This window comes from Anolis carolinensis, chromosome 6 (genome assembly GCF_035594765.1).
Source record: "Anolis carolinensis isolate JA03-04 chromosome 6, rAnoCar3.1.pri, whole genome shotgun sequence".
Taxonomy (NCBI): Eukaryota; Metazoa; Chordata; class Lepidosauria; order Squamata; family Dactyloidae; genus Anolis; species Anolis carolinensis.
Genome location: NC_085846.1, coordinates 12,538,542 through 12,548,890, shown reverse-complemented (window position 1 = coordinate 12,548,890; position 10,349 = coordinate 12,538,542). Strand labels below are relative to the sequence as shown.

General features: G+C 44.7%; 1 protein-coding gene across 1 annotated transcript in view; it reads left to right on the top strand.

Moving 5' to 3' along the window:
- The first annotated feature begins 852 nt into the window (after nucleotides 1-852).
- The window catches only part of tgfb1i1 (transforming growth factor beta 1 induced transcript 1), a 32,477-nt gene continuing 22,980 nt past the window's right edge, over nucleotides 853-10,349 (top strand). The window contains exon 1 of the mRNA XM_008115433.3: nucleotides 853-1,084. Within this exon, the coding sequence (XP_008113640.2) occupies nucleotides 868-1,084 (217 nt within the window). The 5' untranslated portion in view covers nucleotides 853-867. The remainder of the gene's footprint in view (nucleotides 1,085-10,349) is intronic.

Genomic DNA, 10,349 nt, shown 5'->3' with positions numbered 1-10,349 from the left:
CATACCCAATATGCCCAAATTTGAATACTGGTGGGTTTGGGGTGGAATTGGCCTTGACGTTAGTTAGTTGTAGGAACTGGGATTTATAGTTCGCCAGTAATCAAAGAGCACTCTGAACCCCACCGATGATGGACCTGGACCTAACTTGGCAGACAGAACCCCTTACTTAGGCGATCCCTCGTAGCTCGAGGAGGATTGTCTTCCATCCTTGGTGTCTTGGGGGTGGGTTCTTAGGTGGCTGAAGAGACCTATTCTTGATCTGCATGTTCTCCTGCAGTGAGGACATCGGTTTCCAGGTGGAAGGCGGTCCCGGTCAGGGTTGGCTTGATGCTCCTTCCTCTTGGCACGTTTCTCCCTTAAGCCCTCCATTCGTGCCTCTTTGAACTCCACAGCACTGCTGGTCACAGCTGACCTCCAATTAGAGCACTTCCCAGTTCTCAGTGTCTGTGCCACAATTTTTAAGCTTGGCTTTAAGCCCACAGAACCCCTATGACCACCTGAACATACTGGAGGGATTTGATGGGACTGACCCACCATGGTGGGAGTTGTAACTCATCCTGCAGCTGGAGAGCATACTGAACCACACACAGCAAATTTGCCCACCATAACAAACTTTAAGAATTGATAGAGTTTCAGGGGGTTAATCTGGCATGATGTGAGTTGTAGTACACCCACAATAATAGAAAAATGATTTATTCTAATAACCGGGACAACGCCGGGTACCTAAGCTACTGGCAGTCAATAAAGAAATGACCCTCTAATCTGGGGCTGAAGAGGGGCTGAACTAGATGGTTTTGGGGCGTGGGCGCGGAGGGAAGGGGAGCCTGGGCATCCTTCCCAGGGAGGCTCGCATCCCCTTTGCCATAAATGGTCACCCACAGAGAAGGAGGAGGACGAGGAGGAGGAGGAGGCGGGGAAGGCGGAGGAGGAGGAGGAGGAGGCAGGAGGGCTGCCGTGGGGCTGCGCTCCGGGAAGGCGCGTCACTGGGGCGGGCGGCGGGGGGTGCCGCCCAAAAGCCTGGCAGCACCGCAGAGGGAGTTTGGGGAGCCCCCTCCGCACCGGCCCATCGGGATGGACGACCTGGGTAAGAAAGAAGGAGCCATGGACTGGGGGGGAAACGGGCAGAGAGAGAGAGAGAGCCCTTCTCCCCAGAATTGCCTCCACGCCCGCCTTCCTTTCCGCCCTTCTTTCCCGCTTCTTGACTCTTCCCTTCCACGTCCCTCTTTTTCTCGCTCTCTTTGATCCTTCCTTCCTTCCTTCCTTCCTTCCTTCCTTCCTTCCTTCCTTCCTTCCTTCCTTCCTTCCTTCCTTCCTCTGAATTTCTGAGGATTTTCTTATAAGGTGAGTGCAGCTACACGCTGTTGAATGAACAGTTTGATACCGCCAGGGCTCAATAAGGAACCCTGACATTTGTAGTTTTGGGTTGCTGTGAGTTTTCCGGACTGTATGGTCATGTTCTAGAAACATTCTCTCCTGACGTTTCGCCCACATCTATGGCAGGCATCCTCAGCGGTTGCGAAGTCTGTTGGAAACTAGGCAAGGGAGGTTTATATATCTGTGGAAAGTCCAGGGTGGGAGAAAGAACTTTTGTCTAAGGCAAACGTGAAGGTTCCTAGCTGCAGGAATCAGCCAGGCTTTGAAGTTGCAAGGCTATTCAATGCTACCTATTGGGTTTGTATACCTGTGGACTGTCTAGGATGGGAAAAAAGAACCCTTGTCTGTTTGAGGCAAGTGTGAATGTTGCAACTGGGCAGCTTGGTTAGTATTGAATGGCCTTGCAGCTTCAAGGACTGACTGCTTCCTTCCTGGGGGAATCCTTTGTTAGGGGGTGTTAGGTGGCCGTGATTGTTTTCTGTCTGGAATTCTCCTGTTTTCTGGGTGTTGTTCTTTCCACAGATACATAAACCCCTCTTGCCTCACAACCTCTGAGGATCCCTGCAATAGATGTGGGCCAAACGTCAGGCTCCTTCTTTGCAGGCTTTTAAGGAGAGGCTGGATGGCCATCTGTCAGGAGTGCTTTGAATGTAATTTTCCTGCTTCTTAGCAGGGGGTTGGACCAGATGGCCCATGAGGTCTCTTCCAACTCTATGATTCTATGATTCGACGAGACAATGCTTATGGAACTTAGCCATACAACGTGGAAAACTCACAGCAACCCAATGATTTTGGCCATGAAAGCCTTTGACAACACATTTGTAGTCTTGCAAGGTGACTCATGTTGTAAGTTGGACAAGGTCGCCCCAAATTACCACTCCCAAAGATTCCAAAGCATTGAGCCCTGGCACTTCCAGTGGTGTCAAACTGCCTTAACTCCACTGTGTGTAGATGCAACCTTAGGCAAGGAATATTCTCCAGATGTCATTTTGCCAGTTTTGTTCCTTTTCTAAATACCATCTCCCCTCCAACTGCAAGTCAGGGCTGGCCCTGCTTAGCTTCCAAAAACAGATGAGATTCCTGCTCTAATTGCATTATGGAACAAAATTTGAACAATTTGTTGTTTCTTGTTTGAAAGTGTTATTTCCTGTTTAAGTGTGTGGTACTTACTTTGAAAGTAGTTCTACTCCAGAAACTTCATTTTTGTGGCTGCCACAAACTAAGTTAAATTGGTTGAGACTGGATGAGATATTTATTGAAAAACTATAGCCAAATGTGCTGCAGGATGTCCCACAAAAACAAAGTTTTTGCAGTTTTATAAACGTTTCTCATGTTTTTAATGATAGGACCAATTCGGAAATGACTTTTATAACTCAGGAACAAAAATCATGTTACGCAGTGTTACTGTTCCTATAGACTGCTATGGGTGCATCTGTAGCATTAAAGTTGTTTGTACTGCTATGGAGTCATGGGAGTTGTAGTTTCACAAGGACGTTAGCCTTTTCTGTCAAGACTGCTGATGTCTCACCAAACTACTGCTCCAATTAAAGTGGTGTCAAACTGTGTACATTTAACACTGTAGATGTACCCGTATGTCTTTCTCCTCTTTCTTTTCTTTTTCTCTCCCTTTCACCCATTTTTTCCACTGCTTTCCTTTCCCCTTTTTGCATGGAAGGAAAACTCACTCTAAGAATCAGGATACACACCCTGTTCCCTATTCTTCAAAAACCTAGCTGTACTATATTTGTGCATTGGCTTTTTCCTCCTCCCTTATTCACTGATCCTTTCTGACTCTTCCACACACATTTCATGGCTGCCTGAGAAGAATTAATGCAGCTTGAGACCACTTTAAGTGTTGTAGCTCAATGCCAAGGAATCCTGGGAGTTGTAATTTAGTGAATTCCAGCATTCGGTCGCTTTGAATTATGACAGTCAAAAGTGTTGTCAAAGTGCCTTAACTTTCCAGTGTAGAATGAGGCTTAACTGCCATGGCTCAAGGCTATGGAATCATGGAAGTTGCAGTTTGGCAGGGCTTAAGTATTCATGGGCAGAGGAGGCTCAAGACCTTGTCAAACGAGAAGTCCCAGGATCCAATAGCATAGATGCATGGCAGTCAAAGTGGCGTCAAGGATGCAGTGTAGTTAGGCCCAACTTCATTGCTCACATTTATTGAAATCTGGAATGTGTAGTTTGGTTAGGCACCAGCCCTCTTTATCATGTGAAGCAACATCTCCCATAGCGTTAAAGCATGACAGTTGCTAATGCTATGGAATCATGGAAATTGTCATTTGACTGAGGCAACTAGTACGTTTTGTCAGAGAAGGCTAAAGACTTTACAAAACTAAATCTCCCATTGGTGTCAAATGGTATTAAATCTATAGTGTAGGATGAGGCGTGTTTGCAAACCACTCAGAACGGACATGCAATGGGGGAGAAATAACGTATGAATGGGTTGCTGTAGTTTCCGGGCTGAATGGCTATGTTCCAGAAGCATTCTCTCCTGACGTTTTGCCCACATCTATGGCAGGCATCCTCAGAGGTTGTGAGGTCTGTTGGAAACTAGCCAAGTGGGATTTATATATCTATGGAAGGTCCAGGGTAGGTGAAAGAACTCTTGTCTGCTTGAGGCAAGTGTGAATGCTGCAATTGGCTACCTTGATTAGCACTGAATGGTTTTGCTGCTTCAAAGCCTGGCTGCTTTGCCATTTGCAAGATTCACACTTTCCTCCTACAGACAAGAATTCTTTCTCCCACCCTGGACATTCCACAGATATATAAACCTCACTTGTTTAGTTTCCAACAGACCCTCAACCTCTGAGGATGCCTGCCATAGATGTGGGTGAAACGTCAGGAGGGAATGCTTCTGGAACACAGCCATACAGCCCAGAAAACTCACAGCAACCCAGTGATTCTGGCCATGAAAGCCTTCGACAACATGATGTATGAATTGTTTTCCATTTGCTACGCTTATGTTTTGTACATTTCTCTCTCTCGCACTACACACGTTTTCCTCTGACACAAGCTCATGCTGTTCTTTTTCCGGGCCTCCATGGCCTCCCCTTTCTCGGCTTCGGGATCGGGCCTTGCCTCCGCCCTTCCCATCCGGAGAAAAGGAGGAATGTTTCCCTCAGCGTTATTCCTGCGGCTTTGCGGAATGGCTTGAGGGCGGCCATTGAGGCCCCGAGGGTGGAAGAAGGAGAAGGAGGAGAAGGAGAACAAGGGGGCTCGAGAGGCCCTTGTTTCCCTCCCTGACTCCATCCTCCCCACATTCGCCTCAATGGGGCACAGCATCCCCTCAACTATGTAAACCCATATTCACACTCTCTCAGCCTCAGGGGAAGGAAAAGTCCTGTCAATAAAAGATGTCAAGAAAACCCCATCACGAAGGGGCAAAGAGAGATGCCTCAAATGAGGATTGTAGGGTTGCATTATTACCAACTGTCTTTACGTGTTTGGTTAAAGTTGCAATCAATTTTCTGCTCCTCTTCTTTTAAAACATCCTACCGGTAGTTCGTCTCTTCTCCTCCCTTTGCCTTCAGCTTATTTCAGTCGCTCCAAAAGTAGTCAGGACTCAATTAACTCAGGCCGCGTTTATACTGCCATATAATGCAGTTTCAACATGGAATTTCATTGCATTGAATTATAATCCATAAGATAGTGTAGGCCAGGCACGGGCAAACTTTGGCCCTCTGGGTGTTTTGGACTTCCACAATTCTTCCCAACTTCACCTCCCAACAAAGGATTCCCCCAGGCAGGAAGCAGCCAGGCTTTGAAGCTGCGAGGCCATTCAGTGGTAATCAAGGTGGCCAATTGCAACATTCACACTTGCCTCAAACAGACAAGAGTTCTTTTCTCCACTCTGGGCAGTCCACAGGTATAGTGTTCCCTCACTACTTCGCGGTTCACTTTTCGTGGATTCGCTGTTTCGCGGTTTTTCAATAAACTCTAAAAGACTATTATAAATAATAAAAAAATTGCAATTTACATCCTAAGGAAGGGAGAAAGGAGAAGCCAAAGGGAGAGAAAAGGAGCCCAATCGGCAACGGGAGGAGAAGGAGGCGATTTACCAACACTTTATTGGTTGATAAAGACTTAGAATAGTGTATAACTGCTAAAATAATGTATAAATATTAAAATAAATATAGTGTCCCTACTTCGCAGATTTTCAATTATTGCAGGCGGTCCTGGAACCTAAGTGAGGGAACCCTGTATATAAACCCCAGAGGTAGTACTGAATAGTCTTGCAGCTTCAAAGCCTAGCTGCTTCCTGCAGCTAAGAACATTCACACTGCCTCAGGGAAAAGTTCTCTCTCCCACTCTGGACTTTCCACAGATATATAAACCCCACTTGCCTACTTTGCAACAGACCTCACAACTTCTGAAGATGCCTGCCATAGATGTGGGCGAAACATCAGGAAAGAATGCTTTTGGAACACAGCCATACAGCCCGGAAAATTCACAGCAACCCAGTGTCTCCTTTTGAATCAGAGAAAGCTGAGGATGATACTAGTATCCCTTTGGTTCCCAGTCCCACATCTCAAGGCATTGGGGTCAAAGCATCAATGCTTTAAGGGAGGTTATAAGGCTGTGCCTCTCCCCCCCCCCCTCCCCTTTTCCTGCGCCATCTCCATGCCTCTTCTCCTCCCTTCTTGCATGTTACATTCCTGCCTCCCTCCCTCCCTCTGTGGTTTCCTTCTCAGCCTTAGACACATTTCTGCCCTGTGACATCAGCCAGAAAGTGGTGGAGGGAAAGAGAGACAAGAGAGGGAGAGAGAAATAGTTTATTCCCCTCCCGCCTTCCTTCCACCCTTCTGATTTCTCCCTCTGCCTTCTAGCTTATCCATCCCAGAAAGCAGCTGGAATAACAATTAAACATTCAATCCATCTAATTAGGCTCCTCGAACCCATCTCTTCTCCAGACACTTCCACCTCTCTTTTTGGCCTAGGGTGACCTAAGGGAGGGTTAATCCAGCTGTGTATCCATGCAGTCTTATTGGGAAATGGAGAGGTTGGAGAAAGGAATGGGATGGGGACGGAGCAAGGGGTTCAAGAGCATGTCAAGGTGAGGATTTTGGGCGTGTAGTGATGATGGAATGGGCCGTGGTACAGTGGGTTAAACTGCAAAGCAATAGAACTTGTTGACCAGAAGGCTGACAGTTTGAATCCATGGACAGGGTGAGCTTCTGTAGTTAGCCCCAGCTTCTGCCAACCTACCCTGTTTCCCCTAAAATAAGACATCCCCAGAAAATAATGTACATACCATAAAGTGTTGTGCATGGAAATATTGGTAGTAACAAGAAATTCTTGATAGGATTCACAGTTTGTCTGGTTATGCTGGTTTGTGATGATAACTACTGTACAGTATTTAATAAATGTTCATTTTTTTGTTCAACAATAAATGTGAATTCTTCTTTATGGAAAAATAAGACATCCCCCGAAAATAAGACCTAGAGCATCTTTGGGAGCAAAAATTAATATAAGACACTGTCTTATTTTTGGGAAAACACGGTAGCAGTTCGAAAACATGAAAATGTGAGTAGATTAATAGGTACTACTTGGGCAGGAAGGTAATGGCACTCCATGCAGTCATTCTGGCCACATGACCTAGGAGGTGTCTACGGTCAACACCAGTTCTTCGGCTTAGAAATGGAGATGAGCACCAACCCTGAGTCGAACATGACTAGACTTTAATGTCAAGGGGAAACCTTTACCTTTACCTAGTAGCGATGGATGGATGGATGTGCTATAAGAATAAAGGAAAATTACTGGATGAGGAAGATGTAAAGTCAGTGTTCAATCCTTTAGCTGGCTATCCTCTTGGTTGCAGATCTGATCCAGTTCATATTATTCCTGGAGAGTAAAGGATCTATGTTTCTGAATTTAAATAATCATGGGCAAAGAGAACTGTGGATGTGAGACTGAGATATCTGAAGCGCAGAGTGGAGATCAGCTGCACATGTAAAGCTCACCCGATAGAGTTTTAATGGATGAGCTTTACAGAAAAATTGCTCTTCCAAAGACAAGATTGACTTGGGACTTGATGCTAAATAAACCTCAATAATTAATGGATCCCTCATCCTCTAGAGCTTTAGTAGATGCGGGATTCATTAATTATTAAGATTAATTTAGGATCAAGGCCCAAGTCAATCTTGTCTTTTACAGAGTTACTTTTGTAGCAATGCTGAACACTTCCAGAGTCTCTTTAGGGCACATCTACAGTCTCTATATGAGGCATCTACAGTCAGCCTACCACATTCACAGGTTTAATTTTCACAGATTTGATTATTTGCAAGTTTTCAATCAATAATTAAATGGAATTTGGGGGGGGGGGGGATAGCGACCTGTTGTAGAAAATTGCAGACTGTGTGTAGACTAGGAAATGTAAAGAACCTAAAGAATTCACCCAGAGGAAAAGTGTTCTTACCATACATCAAGGGAAGCACTGACCGCATAGGGAAGTTGATGAAGAAACAAAACTTACACACTATCTACAGACCCACTAAGAAAATCCAACAAATACTATGTTCAGCAAAGGACAAGAGGGATCCTTTCATCTCTGCAGGAGTCTTCTGTATAACATGCAGCTGTGGACAAGTTTACATAGGGACCACCAAATGCAGCACTCAAACATGAATCTAGGAACATGCACTGTAGACTAACTCAACCAGAGAAGTCAGCCATAGCAGAGCACTTGAGGAACCAACCTGGACACAGCATATGACTTGAGAACACAGAAATGCTGGACCACTCTAACCACCACCATATCAGACGACACAGAGAAGCCATTGAAATCCTCAGGCATGTGGACAATTTCAATAGAAAGGCGGGAACCATGAAAATGAACAAAATGTCACTACCAGTATTAAAAAAAACTCTAAAATCAGGACAGTGTGTACCAGGGGAGAAGTGGATTGTACTGTATATGGGATAGGACTGATTCCTGCAGAATGAAAGGTTTGATATTGTAGCAGCAAACTCCTATTGCCGTTTTCAGTTAATATACCTGCCACCCTTTTCTGCCTTGTGAAGGAATAAGCAGAAGCAAGAGGCAGAGGTTTGGGAAGCCTAAAGATATTCATGATTTTTCCACTTCCACAGGAATCCTTCACACCTAACCTCTGTCAATGCGGAGAGCCAAATGTATTTTAACTACGACCATACAGCTGAAACAGAATGGCATTTACTGGTACTTGAGATTAGGAATTCAATCAGACCTAGGCTTTGGGAGCTGAGACTCATGTGAAATAACCAAAATGTTCTAGGATATGTGGAAGACTGGGTGGTTTTGTGTGTCAAACACATTTGGGCTGCACATGTGAACTTTAATACAAAAGAGGATTTTAATAAATGGAATTGAATTTTATGGCCTACAGCAATGCAATTGGTTCTGACCTGGTGTCTTGACGTATCTAGAGCTGGGAAAAGTTAGTGCACAGCTTTCAGAATCTCCAGTCAGTATGGCAATGTAGCTGCAGTCACCAAAAGGGAGGGGCCTTCAATAGTAACATCGTTGTTCTAGGCCAGTGGTTCTCAACCTGTGGGTCTCCAGATGTTTTGGTCTACAACTCCCAGAAATCCCACCCAGTTTGCCAGCTGTTAGGATTTCTGGGAGTTGAAGGCCAAAACATCTGAGGACCCACAGGTTGAGAACCACTATTTTAGGCACTACTCGTGCTAATATTTATTCTGTAGCATCCATGGAGACGGAGTATGTGGTCTGCATAGATCTGGAAATGACACAGTCATTTCCCAACCTTTGGACCTCCAAGAGTTTTGGACTTCAACTCCCAGAAATCCCAGCCAGCTTACCTACTGTTAGGAACTGTGGGAGCTCAAGTCCGAAACACTTGGAGGTCTAAGTTTGGTAATCACTGCCTTAGGTAGACCTTACAAGTTAAATCAGATGAAATGGAGATACCAAAAGGCTTCCATTGATATTTGGTGGGCATTAATGTAATTGTTTATGGCTCATGTGTGATGGCAAGTGTGGTTTTTCATTCACCATGGCTTTGTGCTCTTCCATCCTCCTCTAATGGAAGGGTCTTTGTCAAATGTATTATTTTGTAGTCACTATGAGTGTAATCATCATATCTTGAATTCTTGCAAGGCCACACTGGTTCCGTACATTTGCGTACAATCTTTTTGTATGTATCTGTGATTCTGAGCTGTTTAAACTCAAAAACCCAGTAGGAATATCCTACAAAGATATAACAGTAATGCATTTATTCTTAAAGGGTTATCTCAAAAGGTATCTGACTATTTTGGGCAATTTTGCCAGAGCTGACACCCCAAATGTGGTTGAACTACATACTTCTTCATTTCAGCTGGATAGGGATGATAGGCTATATTGTCTGTTACATCTGGAGCATACTGGGTGGGGGGAGTCTGATTTTAGGAGCTCTCAAACACTAGAGCTATGTCAATGTCTTTATTATTTTAAGAACAGTAGCCGGAGGCTGGTTTTGGGAACACATGAGAACTGTGTTAGTGGTTTTAAAAAGAAATATGTATACAGTCCCTCTCCTGGCATCTCAGGCTAGAATGATTAAAAGAGTGGTTGTCCCAGATGCTTGCAATGATCTGCTGCTCACAGGACCGTTGGATTTGGGAAACTCAAAAAGGCCTCTGTGGAACACGCTCTGGGTGGGAAAGGGGGGTTGCACAAAAAGGGGATTGTGTGGACGGGAGCACAAGTTTGCCTGCGGGTGGAATGGAAACTATAAGTAAGTCTCTCTTTCTACAGTCAATGTCTGTAGCGGGCAGAAACCAATACATAGAGCTGTATGTAGAGCTGTGCAGAGTTATGCCTCAGATCATATTTTCTAGCCCAAGAGCTTGTTTTTAATGCTAGCTAGCTACTAAACCTAAATAATAACAAGAGAGCCTCTGAACATGTGTAAAATACATATATTGTCTCTGAATCTGAATGTGGGAGAGTAACTTATAAAGTTCTTTAGTCTCAAAGTAATTGCAAT